This window comes from Mauremys mutica, chromosome 11 (genome assembly GCF_020497125.1).
Source record: "Mauremys mutica isolate MM-2020 ecotype Southern chromosome 11, ASM2049712v1, whole genome shotgun sequence".
Classification (NCBI taxonomy): Eukaryota; Metazoa; Chordata; order Testudines; family Geoemydidae; genus Mauremys; species Mauremys mutica.
Genome location: NC_059082.1, coordinates 3924813 through 3943155, shown reverse-complemented (window position 1 = coordinate 3943155; position 18343 = coordinate 3924813). Strand labels below are relative to the sequence as shown.

The following is an 18343-nucleotide window of genomic DNA, read 5'->3' as shown; positions in this document are numbered from 1 at the left end:
AGTGCATTATACACAATAGGGCTTGGAGGATGTCTACTGGGCGCACCCTGGTGTTTTTAAATAGGTTCCCGTTGCTAGATTCTTCCTGAGGGAAAGGGGGTTCTCTTCTGTGTCCAGAGAGGTGTCCTTGTTATAGGACTCTGTTTTACATGGCTTGAATTTTAGGCCTGGTGAGTAATGATTAGAGCTGATTGAATTTACTTTTTCTTTTCTTTCTAGGACAGAACTTTGATTTTTCTGATTGGAAAATAAAAAAACTAAAAAATTTAATTTTTGAACAAAAATTCTGAAACAAATTTTTCTATTTTGACTTAAAGTGCTGTCAGTTGGGGCATTTTTTGGATTGTGCTTTCTTCCCTTTTTTCCCCTGCCCCTTCCTCTGCAAATAGGAACATAAGAATGCCCATAAGGGTCAGTAGACAGTCTTCCATCAATGGTCGGTGCAAGATGCTTCAAAGAGAATGAACAGAGCAGGGCAATTTATCAAGTGATCCATCCTCTGTCATCCACTCCCAGCTTCCGGCACTCAGAGATTTAGGGACACCCAGGTCATGGGATTACATCCCTGACCATCTTGGCTAATAGCCATTGATGGACCTATCCTCCCAGAATTTATCTAATTCTTTGAACCTAGTTGAACTTTTGGCCTTCATAATATCCCCTGGCAATGAGTTCCGCAGGTTGACTGTGTATTGTGTGAAGTAGTACTTCCTTATGTTTGTTTTAAACCTGCTGCCTGTTAATTTCATTGGCTGACCTGTTGTTCTTGTGTTATATAAAAGGGTAAATAACACCTCTCTAGTCACGTTTTCCACACCATTTGTGATTTTATAGACCTCTATCATATTAGTAGTTTCTTTTCTAAGCTGAACAGTTCCAGTTTTTTCATCTCTTCTCATATGGAAGCTGTTTCATCCCCCTAATAATTGTATTGTCCTTCTCTGTACCTTTTTTAATTCTAATATCTCTCTTTTGAGATGAGGCGACCAGAACTGCACGCTGTATTCAAGATGTGGGCGTACTAGGAATCTATATAGTGGCACTGTGATATTTACTGTCTTATTGTCTATCCCTTTCCTAATGGTTCCTAACATTCTGTTAGCTTCTTTGAGTGCTGCTGCAGATGTTTTCAGAAAACTATCCACAATGACTCCAAGATCTTTCTTGACAGGTAACAGCTAATTTAGACTCCCTCATGTGGTCTGAGTAGTTGGGATTATTTCTTCCAATGTGCATTATGTTGCATTTATCAACACTGAATTTCATCTGAATTTTCATTTTATTGCCCAGTCACCCAGTTTTGTGAGATCTCTTTGTAACTTTTCGCAGTCAGTTTTTGACTTAACTATCTTGAGTAATTTTATATAGTCTGCAAATTTTGCCACTTCACTGTTTACCCCTTTTTCCAGATCATTTATTAATATGTTGAACAGCACTGGTTCCCCGTACAGATCCTTGGGGGACCCTGCTATTTACCTCTCTCCACTCTGAGAACTGACCATTTATTCCTGTCCTTTGTTTCCCTGTCTTTTAACCAGTCACGGATCCATGAGAGGACCTTCTCTCTTATCCCATGAGTCTTTACTTTACTTTGCTTAAGAGCCTTTGGTGAGGGACCTTGTCAAAGGCTTTCTGAAAGTCCAAATAGACTATCTTGTCTGGATCATCCTTGTCCACATGACCCCCTCAATGAATTCTAATAGATTGGTGAGGTATGATTTCCCTTTACAAAAGCCATGTTGACTCTTCCCCATGCGGACTCTTCTGTGTTCATCTATGTGTCTGATAATATTCCTCTTTTCTATAGTTTCAACGAGTTTGCCGTGTACTGAAGTTAGATTTACCGGCCTGTAATTGCCAGGATCACCTCTGGAGCCTTTTTTAAAACCAGCATTACATTAGCTATCCTCCAATCATCTGATACAGAGGCTGATGTAAGCAATAAGTTACATACCACAGTTAGTAGTTCTACAATTTCATATCTGAGTTCATTCAGAACTCTTGGGTGAATACTATCTGGTCCTGGTGACTTATTACTGTTTAATTATTCAGTTTGTTCCAAAACCTCCTCTATTGATACCTCAATCTGGGGCAGTGCCTCAGATGTGTCGCCTAAAAAGAATGCCTCAGGGGAGGGAATCTTCCTCCCAGCCTTTGCAGTGAATACCGATGCAAAGAATTCATTTAGTATCTCCACAACAGCTTTGTCTTCCTTGAGTATTCCTTTAGTATCTCAATCGTCCAATGGCCCCACTGATTGATTATTTGGCAGGCTTTCTGCTATTCCTTTATAAGTCTTTTGCTAGTTGCTCTTCAGAGTCTTTTTTGCCTGCCTAATTATACTGGACTTGTCAGAGTTTATGCTCCTTCCTATTTTTCTCAGGCAGATTTGACTTCCTCTTTTAAAGTATGTCTTTTTGTCTCTAACTGCGTCTTTCAGTTTGGTTGTTTACTGTCCATACTGACATTTTTGGGGATCTTTTACTGTGGGTTTTTCTTTTACATTTTATTTGGAGTATACATATAGTTTGAGCCTCTATAATGATGATTTTAAAAAGTTTCCATGCAGCTTGCAGGCATTTCACCTTATTACTGTTCTTTTTAATTTCTGTTCAGCTAGCTTTCTCATTTTTTTATGGGGAAGAAAGAGAGAGGGAAGTATTTAATTAAAAAAACAAGAGGGGAGAAAAAATGCCCAACCAGAAATCTTTATTTCAAAAAAACCCCAAAGGGCACCACATTTTAAGATGAAATGAAAATGTCATTTGAATCAAAACAAAAACGTACCTTTTGCTCTAGAAATGAAGCCCTGTAGAAAACTCCACATGTTCTTGAAAAAAAATCAGACACTTTTCATGCATAAATTATCCACTGGAAGAGTTTGGCTTTTCCAAGTATCTCTAAAGTCTTATTTGGGATTTTGAAGCAACAAACTGGAGCAAGTCAGGATAAAAGAACATGGTTTCATCAAGTAACCATTCTCCGTGACACGGTAACGAGCTAAAATTGCTGTTTGGAAATGCCATGGACCCTTCTATGTTTCATCAGAGTGTTGATTTGACTGTACCAACAATAACTTTTTTTTTTCTTTCAAAATGAGACAAATGTGAGGAATAACGAATTCTCTCTGTGCACTGGAAGAATTAGAAGATTATCACCAAAAAACCTCTCTGACCAAGAGCTGAAAATGACTGTTTCATACAGGCTGAGCAACGAAGAGTGAGGAAGAGGCTTTTACAGTACATTCTCTAAGAGCTTGTCTGATTGAAGCAGATTAAAAGGGCCTGTATATTGTTATTTAAAAGGATTACTGTACACTCTTCTGTGGTGATTGCATGCTTTAGTGCTGTGTGGATTTTTGCAAGTGCTCTCCTTAACGACTGTTGCCAGGGCTCCCAACTATTCAAAAGATCCAATTATAATAAATAAAAATTGAGACACAGTGGTGCGCCCTGCTGTTCCTGTTTGGGAAAAGCTGGAACTGCCGTAGACTGTGTATAAAAAGGGCCCAAGCATTTTTTTTAAGCCATTAAATGTGGCTGCATTGCAGTTATCAGGAGATGATTTAGGAGATGTCTCCTAGGATTTTCTATATTCAGCCTTCTGCTGTACTGTGACATACAGCTTTAATCTCTGTCCTACTATCCCCCTCTTTTATGATGGTCTGATATATTGTAGCCTCTCTTTGAGTTTTGTGTGACCTTTCATTACCTCAGTACAGCTCAGCCCAAATTTAATTTCTTCATTAATTGACTGAAGGCAAAAAGACAGAAAATCGAGCGTTTATATTGTCTTCGTTTCCTCCAGGAGTAGATCTAGGCTCCAGCACGTCCTTTAAAAATAGGAATAGTGGTTTATTCTCTTGCAAGAGGAGAATGCCAGCCAGGGGAGTCAAACTTTCCTTCAAGCACATGATCCAAGAGAACACCAGACGAGAGCAACACAGAACGTGGCCAGATACCCACTCTCATTTTTTTTCAGCACAGATGCCTCCCTTAAACAATTTACTTTGTACACTTACTGCCCTGCTCACTTACTCATCCTAGCCTCCCCATGCAGCCACCACTGGACAGTCGTTAAAGAGCACCATAACCGCTTCCACACACTGAGCAGAAGGCATTGTTCATACCTGTTTCTCATATTTGATTGAACAGCAATACAAATATTGGGGGAAACTTGCGTTCTTTGTGTATGAAGTGAGAGGAGAGAGAACCTTCCTCCCACCTTCACCTCTAGCTCATGACCATTCTCACATGGATCAGTCCTGCGATGTGCTGATCACCCCTTGCATTTCCCAAAGCCAGTGAGAGTCGAGGGCGCTCAGCACCTTGCGGGGTCTCGTCCTAGCACAGTATCCTAAGCTCTCCATAAATAGAGAACCTCGCTGCTCTTCAGAAGCATTCTGAGGCCTTCAGGATGGTTACACTGTGATGCAGTCAGCTGACAATGCTTTTAATCTTCCATTTTGATTTAAAAAACCAACAGCCTAGAATTCTATAGCATTAACATGGCACCCACTGAATGGCTTAAAAGCTGGCTAACTGCCAGGTGTCAAAAGGTAATTGTAAACATGGAATCCTCATCAAGCAGGTGTTTCTAATGCGGTTCCTCGGGGATCTGTTCTTGGCCCTATGCTATTAATGATCTGGAAGTAAACATAAAGTGATCACTGATAAAGTTTCCAGATGCCCCAAAAATTGAGGAAGGGTAGATAGCGAAGACAACAGGTCATATGACGGAGTGATCAGGATTGCTTGGTAAACTGGGTGCAAGAAAACAATGTGTTTTAATACGGCTCAATGTAAGTGTATACATCTAGGAACAAACAAAGAGACTGTACGTCCAGGATGGGGGACTATATCCTGGGAAGCAGTGATTCTGAAAAAGCTACAGGGGTTATGGTGGATAATCAGCTGAATATGAGCTCCCAGTGTGACGCTGTGGCTAAAAGGGCTAATGCGATCCTTGGATGCTTAAATAGGGGATTTCTGGTAGGAGTAGAGAGGAGATTTGACTCTGTGTTTGGCACTGGTGTGACCACTGCTGGGATGTGTCCAGTTCTGGTGTCCACAATTCAAGAAAGGGGTTGATAAATTGGAGAGTGTTCAGAGAAGAGCCATGAAAATGATTAAAAGATTAGAAAACCTGCCAAATAGTGATAGACTCCAGGAGCTCAGTCTGTTTAGTTTAACAGAGAGAAAGGTAAGGGGTAACTTGATTATCATTTGAGTGCCTGCATGGGGAACAGATATTTGATTGTGAGCTCTTCAGTCTAGCAGACAAAAGGTATAACATGATCCAGTGGCTGAAGCTGAAGTGAGGCAAATTCAGGCAGGAAGTAAGATGTACATTTTTAACGGTGAGAGTAGCTAACTTGGTATAATTTATCAAGAGTCAGGGTGGATTCTCCATCACTGATCATTTTTAAATCAAGACGAGGATGTTTTTCTAAAAGCTACAGGAATTATGCTGGGCGAGTTTTATTGTCTGTGTTACACAGGAGGTCAGAGTAGAATCAATGATCGGTGGTCCCTTCCGGCCTTAGAATCTATTAATCTATGCTACGGCCCTAACCTGGCAATAGAGTGTATGGAAAATCATTTGCTAGTCAGCCTGTATTCAAACACAGGGCTCTTATTCCCATCCTCAATCCTTTTCTGCTCTTATGAGTTGGGGCACTAGTAGAATAAGTTAATGATCCTTTACCACAGGTCACGTCAGCCACAGCATCCTGGCTTGAAGTTGCAAAAACCAAACTCCCTGCTCTTGGAGCCGTCCCCTAATATGAGCTTTTTGGAGTTCAGTACAGGAAAGACCCAACATACTTCCTGGAGACAATTTATTATTCCTCTACTTTTCTCTTTCTTCCAAAGAAATGTTTGCATATCATGCTCATCTTACATGGATCGCGTTTTGTAGCGTATGACTCGTTTTATATTTAGAAACCTGCTGATTGCAACTAACTTAGCCCCATTTTAAATCTGAAACCACTTTTATCTAAATCTCAAATTTAAAATGACTAATGTGTAAATCTTGGTAAGAAAAATCACTTACTCTGCTATTCACTGGGTAATGCAAAACTCTGGTGCTGGAAAGCAAAGTGTTTTAAGGAAACATCTTATGTCTTACAGGAGCATCTGGTTCTAAGCAAGATGAAACTAGGATATACAGAATAATTCGAAATTACTGCAAAGTCAGATGTCCAATGTATAAATACAGCTGCTGTGCCAGTAAGATGGCTTAGTTCTTCATGATTGTCAAAAATATCTTTTTTGTATTTTATGTATCTTTACTGAGCGCTAGCTCCCATATAACTTCATCGATCTGTTGCAAATTTGCCTCTGCAGTTTGTGCTATTGTTCTAAATCCTATGGAGTCCAATTCTCATTCAAGATACCAAGGTGCAGGTTCCATTGGGAAACGGCATTAGGGGTTGTGCAATACGCATGAGGATGAAATAAGCCCCACTGTCTCTAGAATAACAATGAAGATGCGTTTGGGCAGGCATTGGTTAGTGGCATTTGTCTCCTTTCTATTAAATATTCTTGTTATGACCCATGGATTTTTGTGCTTTTCCTTACTCTCTGTGAAGTTAAAAGAATTATGTTCTTTATCTCTTGAGCAATTGGACAAATGGTGCTGTCTGAAGACCACATTCTGCTGGCAACGTCTCACATTTTAATGTTTTCCCAATTGCAGTAAAAACAGTTCATCTCCACACACTATAACCTGAGTAGAATTTGCTGCGCTGTCAAGATTATAGCTTGGCTCTGACCACTGAGGCAGTCATGAGAGAGTCCAGAAGCAACACTCCTCATCCCAGGGGAAGTGGGGGCAGACGGGGGAAGAGTCAGGGATGTTTTGAAGCTCCGTAGCTTGGTCATTGTTGCCAGGGACTGGTTCCAAGCGTGTCTGCAGTGCTATTGGTGCCACCTGTGGTTATTACTATATACCCCTGTGGAGCAGTTTACATAATTAGCTGCATACTGAACATTTTTAAGTCTGAAAATTTTTGCAAAACTCTCCTTCAGGGTCACTTGGCATTGCTGTTACAAATAGTTGTTCAGCTGCTTGAGATTAGATTACTATGGAAGGTCATAGCCAAGCTAAATTTGTTCACATGCTTCTATTTTTTGTATTGATTTAGGGCACTCTTTGTAGATGCACTGATTATAAAGCCATGAAGGGCCCATTGTGATTATCTAGTCTGACCTCCTGTACAACACAGGCCCTCTGACTTTCCTGAATTCCTGTTCAAACAGGGGTGTATCTCTACGTTTTAGTTCAGCGTGGAGGATTGTTTTGTTGTTTAGTGGCTGCTAAGCCCCTTTCACTCCATTGGACGTAATTTCATGCACCAAAATGCTGCAGGCTGGATATAGGCAGCAAGACCAAATATGATGAAATATCTCCCCTGCTGCCATAGGTGGCAACTTTGTGTGCAACTCTGCATGTAATGCAAAGAAAGCTCAGAAAGGGCTTCTGGCTTGGAGACAGAGCTTTAACTCACTCATTGACCTTAACAACCCTCCGGTTGTGGCTACTGCCGACATCTCTACCTTTCCCATCCTAGGGGCTTAGGTGTCACTGGCCCCCAGTGGGCAAGAGACAGTTGTTTTCTGCACCCATCTTTTCCCCTTTGCTGCCCCTATTCCAGTAAGCCACGGCGGCAGGGGTGTCCTACCCAGAAGCGCCTGTGAGTCAGCGCAGGAATCTGGGGTGACCTACCAACGAGAGGAGCTGAGATTCTCTGAACGAAGACGTTGCAGGTTCTCGCCGTGCACTGAAGTCTGCTTACGAAAGCATGTAACTGATGAACAAAGGAGAGGATGGGTGGAGTGAGGCCCACCCTGCTGCTCTGTGCTGGTACAGCTTGACTTCAATTTTCTGCTTCATGTGGCGATTGCATGAAGGGAGGGCAGCTTAGAGAGATAATTGGAGGAAAAAGAGTAAACGTGTCCCAGCTCTGCAATGTATTATTCATCGCCAGACCTACTGCATTACCCTGTTGAAATGCGAATAATTAGGACGATTTCTCACTTCCATCTCACTTCCTGCTGAATCCTGCTTCCAGGGAAGCCATTTCTGCAGTGCCACAGCATCTGCTTAGGGGCCAGTCCAGCTGGGTGCTGAGCAACCTCCCCTCCCATTGAAATCTGTGGGAGCAGCGGGTGCTTGGAATCTTTCAGGAGTGGACCTTTTAATTTATAACAGTTGCAGGACTTAAACAAGCCAATTTTGTGATGTACTTTTATTTTGGGGCCAGATCCTGTTCCAAGTGAAGTTAATGGCAAAACTCCTCCATTGGTGATGGGTGCTGTGCCAGGCCCTTTATTTGGAAGGCGTAAATCAAGTAAAATAACTTGTTCAAAAAAGTAAAACTGTTACTTTAAATAATAATAATTTCTTTTTAAAGGTAGAAAGTACCCTCCTGTGATGCTGTGCAGATGGAAGAGCCCAAACACCACCTCCTCTTCCTCAAGTGGTGGCTTCCTTTGGTTGCTCCCCCCACCAGCAGATGTGATGCAGCCCTCACACCTGAAACCCAGGCGTTAATGATTCCTCTCAGCCCTTTCTCCGGGGTAGATCCCCGCGGGAGGTGGGTGGGAAGTGGTTTTCCTGTCTTGGGAAAATTTGACACTGAAAAATTTTCCCATCTCGAATTGGGATGAAAAGTCAAAACTTCAACTTTTCACAAACTGAAAACCCAAATAAAGTTTAGGTTCGGATCAATGGAAAAAAAATTTCGCTGCGTTTTTTGCGCTTTTTTCCTTTCGGTTGTGTAAATGTACTAAAATTTCTAAACGAAATTTGTTTCGATTGTCAAAAAAAAACCCTGACCCTCTGGTTCGACAACCTTGAAACTCTTTTACTGAAAATGTTTCGAGTTGGGTGGCTTATTGAACCTGACACTGTGTTGTGACATTTCAGTTATGACAAATCTGGTTTGGTTTGGGAGTTTTTTGTCCCCCCCCAAAAAAAATCCCAACCAGCAGTACCCTCCAACTTTCCAGCAGTTATAGTAAAGGGGGATTTGCTAAGGATTGATGGGAAATGGGGACTCCGTTGTCCCAGAGCAGTGTTTCCCAAACTTGGGACGCCGCTTGTGTAGGGAAAGCCCCTGGCGGGCCGGGCCGGTTTATTTACCTGCCGCGTCCGCAGGTCCGGCCGATCGCGGCTCCCACTGGCCGCGGTTCGCTGCTCCAGGCCAATGGGAGCTGCTGGAAGCGGCAGCTGAGGGACGTACTGGCTGCCGCTTCCAGCAGCTCCCATTGGCCTGGAGCAGCGAACCGCGGCCAGTGGGAGCCGCGATCGGCCGGACCTGCGGACGCGGCAGGTAAACAAACCAGCCCGGCCCGCCAGGGGCTTTCCCTACACAAGCAGCGTCCCAAGTTTGGGAAACACTGGCCCAGAGGATTTCTCCAAAACTAGAAGCAGCCTGTGTGGTAGGCCCCAGTGTGATGCTGAATATCAAATGGTCCTTCTGTTGGCTGGGGGTCAACAGTCTCTCCTTGCTCAGCGGTGGTGCTGAGACAAGACTGGGTGGAGCTGTAGTTTCTAGGTTTTTCACAACTCCTTCACCAGCTTTCTGTGTGTTGAGCATGTCCGTAAGGAAGAAGATCAGGTCAGCCAGAGGGCAAAGGTCATACCTGAGCAATGGCCCCCCAAAGGTGCTTTGGTGGCAGCCATCTTTCGACCCAAGCTTCCCAGCCATGGCTCTAGCAGCTCCTTGTTTTTCTCTGTCACCTAAAGCTGCTGGCTGCCCTGTCTAATTCTGTCACAGGAAGTGGTGTACCTGGGAGGTCTCTTCTCAAAGCTCTCCTCCTGTCACCCGAAGAAAGGTTCGCCGCGATTCAGGCCCTGAGCAATTTCAGGGCTCGGCTCACCAGCACTTGCGGTTGTAGGTAGGATGCTCTCTATGGAAATAGCACCATTTATGCTCTGCGGTAACATAGTACATCAGCAAATTCAAGAGCTTCTTACTGTTTCCTATGTCCCTATTGTTTCTTCTGTTTCTTACGGCGAAAGCTCCTTGGGGGCGCAAAAAGGCAGGAAAATGAGTGAGAGCACTTCTTGTATTGCCACTGACTAGGCAACTTCAGCAAACTCCATGTATTTTATTCATCTCTCCATTCATCTTAACGGAAATAGAGATGGAGTTTGGTATCCTTTGGGGTCTTGCTTGTTAAGTGACTCTTGGAAGAGTGAGAGCCCTTGACCCCTTCCACTTAGGGTGGCATCAAGTTCCTGTCAGAGCTCTAGCAGGATTTAGGAAAGAACTTGCAAGGCTCTCCACTTCTTCCCTTTATCCTGAAACTACATTCATAGCAGGCGATGCCTTTCAGACTGTTCTGCGTCTCCTAGACAGAGCATAGCCAGGTCCTCTCCTCCCTCAGCGATGGGAATCTGGGCTTTGGGACTTGCATTCGGGGGAAAGAAAGAGGAAAAGCCATGTGCTAGCCCATACAGTTAATCCCCAGAAGAAGTCCCTCCAGCCCTGCAAGTCTTACATCAGATGCTTGCCAGAGTTGGAAATAAAGACCTGCAGCAGGAACTCACTGTTCTGAGTCTGGCAAGAGGAAACAACCCACAAGTCCAGGAATTCTCAGCTCCCATAGTGATTGCAACCATTTCCATATACCCATAAGAGAGGCCATGAGGTTCCTAATTTATGGGCAAGGGATCCTGACATTTTCCCTGTTTGTACCACGGGGCTGCGATCAGGAGAAAGACGAGAAGCACTCGAGTGACTGCAGTGTCTGACACTTCAAAGTGTAAGCTCCTTGCCCTGGGAACAATGGCTTCTGCAGTTACCTTCGTGCAGCACAAAGATTATATTATCCATCCGGACACAAGATGCTCTAAGATACTCTTACATCAATGGGATGCAATAAGCTCTGAAACGTGGTGACAAGATCCCAAGGTTTCTAGTGTTGCCTATGCGGGGGAAAACTTTGCTGGTGGGAAGGTGACCTGACACTCTCCTCTTTTACAGGCAGTTCCTATTGAACGACTAGTCATTATTAAAGACAACATCCTTTGTTAAGAGAAGTCGTTAGCAGGATGGAGAAAATATTGACAATCCTTTGTTCATTCTTATGAGCAAATCCAAGATGGTATCTGCACATTTCAATGTACATATAGCATAAAACGTTCATTGAGAATTCTTTTTTTAAGGAAAAATACATGGAAATGAGAGAATATAAATGTTCCCTCTTCTTCCAAATCCTTCACCCTGGACATTTCTAAGGGGATCTGAAATAAGCTCCAGCCTCTGGTATCTCTTAGGAAGATACTGCAGGGTACCTGTATGGGGCTGCATGCTACTTAGAGTATGTCTACACTGGAGTTAAACACTCACAGTTGGCCTGTGCCAGCTGACTTGTGCTTGTGGGGCTCGGGCTAAGGGGCTGTTAGTTGTGGTATAGATGTTTGGGCTCGGGCCGCACCCTGTGAGGTGGGAGGGTCCCAGACCCCAGGTTCCAGCCCATGCCTGAACGTCTACACGGCAACTCAATAGCCCCTTAGCCCGAGCCCTGCAAGCCCGAGTCAGCTGGCATGGGCCAGGCACAGATTTGTAATTGCAGTGTAGACGTACCCTTAGTGTTATCTAATTGCTCATGTGACATTGCCGTCCTGAGGCAGCCAAGGCGCAGAGAGCAAGGGCTGGCTTGTCACTGCAGCACCTTCTAGTCAGGATCCCGTGTATATGCAATGATGGGGCCATACAGAGTCAGCCTTGACTTGGTGCTTGACTAAAGGCAATCTCTGCGAACGGCTAAAAGAACCTTTTACTGCCAGCTTCTCCCACAGGAGGACAGCATGGCTGCCTGGGCTAGTGGGGGAGCAGGGGTATGCAGAAGGGCAGCAGAAAGTGTCCAGTCACAGCTATTCTGTAACAAATCAGTTCTAAAGGGACAGACTGATCAAATGGTCTAATGGGACTCGTCTAACTGGGAACACCTAGGGTACATAACTGAGCTTTATTGCTCTTGTCTTTTCTGCTTGTGCATCCACACAGGGCTCCTAATGTCCTGCCCAACCTCTGAGCCTCAAAGTCCTTGTCGCTGACCTTGGTAGAGAGGCCGCCCCCAGGAGACTGAATTTTCCATCTTGCACTGTGATCTCAAAACACTCTTGCTTTCACTGGAGATAGTTTGATGGAAAATAGCCTTTTTGCCCCCAAATAAAAAAAAAAGAATGGAAACGTGTTTTTCCTCCCTACACTTCTTTGTAGCAAATACTGTTTTCCAGCAAGCTTGACCCGAGCCGTCCGCAGCTGCTCTTCGAAGGTGTATAACGCAAAGCATGGTAACCGAATAGTTGCAAACAAAGATCTAGCAGATGCTCCATTGTCATACTGTATTGAACTTCCAAATTAAAAAAAAAATCAAACTGCAAATACTGGTTACATATGGCATTTAGAGATAATTTTAGAAGGAAGATACAGCAGCTTTCATCTTAATTTCAATATGTTCTGAAAAAGATTCCCAAATTTACCAGTGTCTTGCAAGCATGAGTCTGGCTTGCACTTGAGCATAGCGTAACTCCCACTCCTTCCATACACCCCCATAATTTGCATTTTGAAAAGCTTATGTGTATGTCACCTCCGGCCCCTGACGATGGAATGGAACAAACCTGGCACTGTTACATTTCAGAATTCACTTCTGTGAGTCACCTCTGTGTGAGTATTTCCTCCATCCAGGTGAAAACACTTGCATAAAGATAGTTGGAAGAGTTGGTTACACTATGGTAGCTCACTAAACCCGAGAAAGCATTTACTCTCAGATTTTTTGGTAAAATGTTAATACCAGGAAGACAAATGGCAATTTTCAGGTTGAGATCAGAACACTTCAATGTGCGTGAATTACAGAAATGTAATTAGTGCTGCAATGCAGGTCTTACTTTCCTGAAAAGTTCCAGATGGGAAAGCTTAATCTACCAGAGTAATCTATTGAAGGATCAGGACTGGAGAAGCAAAGTATTTAAAACTGACTTTCCAGCCAGCCTTTAGCATCTCGCGTTAATCATGGAGCAAAACAATGACAAAAGCATACTGCCGTGTATGCAAGACGGTCCTGGAGGAAAGAATGGCTTTTAATATTTTACTGTTTGTTAACAGGGATAAGGCTGCACTCAACTGTTTGTATCACAAATCAACTACAGTACAATGCTCCTGTAAAGGATTTACAATAGCTGACTTACAATTAAATTTGTTTTTCTGCAAGAATAGCAGCTCAGATCAAAACGATTTGGGTCTGATTCTTTGCTCATGCAAATTGGAGATAACTCCATTGGCCTTCCGTGGGAGCAGCAATGGTGTAAGAGGAGAATCGCACTCTGAATTCCAAAACAGCTGCAGAAGGTACGCTTGTACTTCACAGTAAGTGGAGTCCAATAAGTGGAGAAATAAAATGCAAGACGTTAGCGTTCACTAATGAAAGATTTTGTGATGTGCACACTTTAAAATTAAAGTCAACAGCACTCACTCATGTATTACCTCTTCAGAATAACTTTGTTGCCCAGAACACGTAGCTCGTGATAGCAAACCAAACCAACCAGAAACAAGCTGAACAAGTTGATAGAATTGAGTATAACGTGTAAAAAGAGTGACTCCCCCAGGTCGGAGACTGTTGGACCCTCAGCCCTGATCCTGCCCCTCTAGCTTACACACACAGAGTCAGGGTTACTCGCATGAGGAAGAAGGCAGGGAGGGCCCCGGGAGCTGTTTCACTGCCATCTTTCACATACTAATAACAATAGCTTGATGTGAAAGAAAACGCATCCAATTTTCCTCAGAAACCCTGTAAATACCTGACTTAAGATAAATCAAATAAATCTTGTTTGAAAGGAGTCCACAGGCAGCTGCCACATATACTGCTGAAAAACTGTGTTTCAAAATGGTATTGCTGTTATGGGCACATTGGCTAGTTTCTCTTGCTTCTAGTACACTTTTAGCTGCTATTATTTTGTTGTTCCTGTAGCACCTAGCAGCCCCAGGACCCTATTGTGCTATGTGATTTACAAACACAGCCCTATGACTAACGGCTATGTACAGAGGGGAGAAAACCTGAGGCCCAGGGAGATGAAGTGACTTGCGCAAGGTCATCCAGCAGGGGCAGAGTCAGAAACTCCAGGTTTCCAGTCCTGCATCTACACTGATAGTATGGAACACCAGGGTTGAAATCCTGGCCTTCTTGAAGTCAGTGGGAGTTTTACTTTTGATTTCAGTGGGGCCAGGATTTCACCCCATAACTGCCTTCACGTCTGCCCAAGTATCCCTGCCTGAGAACTTGGAGAACACGCTGGCATGGGAATTTGGGCTAAAGCACAGAACTATTGCTCTCCTCTCCTTTGGGAAACCTATGGGTATCCTGCACCAGGTCAGCATACTTGGTTTTAACAACTTGAGAGGGAGGAGAGAGCTAGAAATCATGTCATCAGTGGTTCTTGACATTCCTCGTGTTGATAGGAGCTAAAATGCTATGCAAATGTAACTTGTAGTGTATTTTTCCCTAGCATTAAAAAAACCCTCTAATTTTATAAACCTTCTGATCCTAGCAATTTTGGGGGGGACCGCAAACACCTTTAAGTGGGTTTTTCCCCTTGTCTTGGTCTGTCCTAACTCATCTGGGAGCCTCCCTCCCCAAGCATTCTGACTGTCACCCATTTCTAACATATCTCTTCCTGTTCTGAAACTCAGTCCGCATCAGAATGGGCTCTGCAGCTGAGTGGGCTGGTGGCCTTTAAATCTTGGAGGTCTATTTGGGAGGCACTTCCTTCCTCCCAGAAAGCTTCACCCCCACAATTCTCCCAGGCGATGCTGGCTTGACGTGTCAGACTTTGTCGAGTCTCCCACGTGAAAAGATTAGCTGTTTAAGGCACCACTGTTACTCCTCTGCCCCCAAAACAAACATTCATCCAGAAAAAAGTTCAGTCAGGAGAATCCCCTGTGTCAGGGAGCTGACAGTAGCAGTGATCATTGTACCACACAGTGCCGTTCTTCTCAACAAAACAATGTGAAGCAATTTCCAGATATTTCACTTCCTGGCTCTGTGCAGCACAGAAGCGTTGGAGCTACTTGACATTGTTTACAGGAAATACTTACTGAGGATGAAGGAGAGGAATGCTTGAACTCTCCAGTGAAATGTGCACTCGGGCTTATGGCTTCCTCTCATTATGGTTGGACCAGAGCAGAGGCTTGGCTACCTTTCTGTGGGGGGAAAAATAACAGGGACATGAAACCAGAAATCTAACGATATTGAAATCCTGAAAACAAGAACGTTCATCTCACTCTTTTTTTTTTTGAGTCCCAATTATAAAAGACACCTCTAAACAGCTTACATACAAAATACTCACTACACTATAACAAGGTTCAAAAGATAATTAGATACGTTCATGGAGGACAGGTCCAACAATGGCTACTAGCCAGGATGGGCAGGGATGGTGTCCCCGGCCTCTGTTTGCCAGAAGCTGGAAATGGGCGATGGGATGGATCACTTGATGATTCCCTGTTCTCTTCATTCCTTCTGGGGCACCTGGCATTGGCCACTGTTGGAAGACTGGATACTGGGCTAGATGGACCTTTGGTCTGACCCAGTCTGGCTGTTCTTATGTTGACCAGAAGAAAAGCAGAGACTTCTTATTTTCTGTGGAAAAACCAGGATGAAGGAAAGCAAAATCTCACACTAACTGTACACTATCTATTACCAAAAGGTGAATAAAGCACCTATAATTTTGGTGCTGTGATTGGATGAGTCTCCTACAGAATCTGGCTTGGTTTTCTTTGGCTAAGAACGGAGTAGTATGGGCTGGTATTATACACTTCTAGTAATTATAGTGTTTGCTTGGCAGCGAATGCTACAGATATGTAGCTAATGTTACGGAACAGATCATTCATGTGAGTTATGCCAAGGTAGGAAGTGTGTGGAAGGGTCCCATCTTAAAAACAGCCTCGCTTTGCCAAACGAAAGACTCCAATTGCACGTGTCTCTCTGTTTAAGTGCTCACTTAAATTCATTTGTCAGTAGATGCTAGTCTGTCCTGGAGAATATAAACTGCTTTGAGTCCCTAAGTATGAAATTGTCAGTGTGTGATAGAGGTTTAAGTGCTTCAAGCACTTTACAGTGGGAAGTGCTCATGCTTTTCTCAGTGTTTAAAATGCCTTAACTCCTTATAGTATAAGGCTTTATTGTGGTACCAGCACTTGTGCTCCCATAAGGACTTTTTCTTTAATCAACTTAGGAAAATAACTACGCACACAAACCCTACTAATGTAGCAATGTTTGCACAGGTCGGACCATATTTTATTTTTCTTCTTTTTGTGCATATCACAAATTCTAAACAACAGTGGGAACAAGCAAAAATGAGTGCACAGTGACACTGGTTTGCAACTGACACTGGTTTGCAACGTTCAGCATGATTGTATGCACTCTTTTTGGGAAACTATGCAAATAGGTCTCTGGAATCTTCTCTGGTGCACACAGTTATAGCATCTGTGTGGATGATTGAGGTAAATGTTCCAGCAATGCTAACGGAGTTGTGTTGCATGTATGTAAAGTAGCATACTATACATTCCAGTTAAGCATGTAGCTTGAAAAGTGACTTTTCAAAAATCTACTTTTGGAAGTAATACATGGGACTAGACAGAAATTGACTTTTTTCCAGTTTGTGGACTTTATTCACTTAACAGCACCTTGAATATAGTCAGTTTAATGGCTTCCCCTGCATTGTTAGTTGTAGGTCCTTCACACAAATGGGGAAAAATGAGAAAAAAAGACTAGTTTTAAAATTAACAGGAAGAGCCAAGGACAGGTGGGGGATGCCTGGAAACTGCCTTTAACTCTTTTTTATCCTAGACAGGGTAGATGTCAAGACCCTGGAATCTTTAATTCTATGTCATAGATCCCTATCTTTCAGTTCTTTGGTATACCAAATGTCCACTGACTTCCAGGCATGTTCACTTTTCTACAAGGAATATGTATTTTGAAAGTAGAAAGATGGCTGTTCATCGTTTCACTGAGTACTTTGAGGAGAGATACTATGCAAAACTATTGTATTTGTATTCAGGCTTTGATTAATTGCTGCTCTCGGCTTTTTTTTAGCGTTGTCGTTAGCTTGGGAATAGTTCTCTGTACATTTGCAAAAAGTAGGCAAATGAGACAGCTCGTTAACACAAAGTATGGATCGCCTGCTGGTTAGCTACCCAGCTTTCTTTTAATCTTCAGATGACAATCCAAATGTTCCAAGCTTTGCTTCCTTTGTTTTAAAATAAATCTTTGGAACAATTTCCCAACAACCCTTGCAAGTTCTTTTCCTAGATCTCTGTAGAAGGAGAGAGAGAAATTTCCCAACTACAACTCTGGATTTAAATTTTTGCCCTTCATTTAGAGATACATCTGAACTGCAAAGTTCACCAAAGGATCTGAACCTATCCAGAGTGGTTGGTGATTTGTAACCAGGGTCTGGCTTAAACCACATTATCTCCTAATGACAAGGAGGGAGGACTTAAACTACTCAATGGTTTTTTTCCTGTGACCATGCAGGTTAAGTGTAGAAGTCATTTGTGGCATTTGTTTCTCTTTCCATATGAAGACTGGACTATTGTAAAAATCTTCGTACATTTGCTCCACAGATGTCATGGCGTCCGCAGTATCGCAGTTCAAAGTTTCGAAATGTCTATGGGAAAGTGGCGAACCGAGAGCACTGCTTTGATGGGATTCCAATTACCAAGAATGTTCATGACAACCACTTCTGTGCTGTTAATGCCAAGTTCCTCGCCATAGTAACGGAGAGTGCTGGCGGAGGGTCCTTTCTTGTCATTCCACTGGAACAAGTAAGTAATTTTTCCTTAACAAACCTGATTGAAGTTCAGTGGTAATCTTAAAACACAGCTGTTAAAACACACGTTCTGTCCCAGGAATCTCTTTAATACCATTGTGACAGGCTGAAATCTCTGGTATTTTTTTCTTTTTAATTGTGGCTTTCTTGTTTAGGGAAGTGAGACTTTAAAGCAGGTTTAATGAATTGTATCTTTCTTCCATATCATTTAGGAATAAATAAAACATTTGTATGCAAACAGGTCTTCACTATAATGGCCCTTTGTATCTTTTAGTCCATATCTGCATTAAGATCGCAATGCTGAGGTCTTCATCAAGCATTACTTAGTCCTTACTAATAACGGGCAAATGATCCACTGAAGTAGACAGGCGATTGCCTCAGCAACAACCCAATGGATTTGGCCCTAAAGCCTAGCACTTTTCCGATGGAGCTGCTGCTAATGCCGCTACATAGGAGCCACGCCAGGAAATGTGTCTTTCCGAAATCTCTCAGCAGTGTTGTG

The 18343-nt window shown here is 43.1% G+C and overlaps 1 protein-coding gene across 5 annotated transcripts in view; it reads left to right on the top strand.

Annotated features, from left to right (window-relative positions):
• CORO2B (coronin 2B) overlaps positions 1-18343 on the top strand; it is a 129519-nt gene that overhangs the window by 49224 nt on the left and 61952 nt on the right. For 4 of the 5 annotated variants that reach the window (XM_044979509.1, XM_044979506.1, XM_044979510.1 and 1 more), the window contains one exon: positions 17636-17836. In XM_044979509.1, the coding sequence (XP_044835444.1) occupies positions 17636-17836 (201 nt within the window). Of the gene's footprint in view, positions 1-4537; positions 4559-17635; positions 17837-18343 lie in introns of those variants that run through there. The other variant, XM_044979508.1, reaches the window with a different exon arrangement.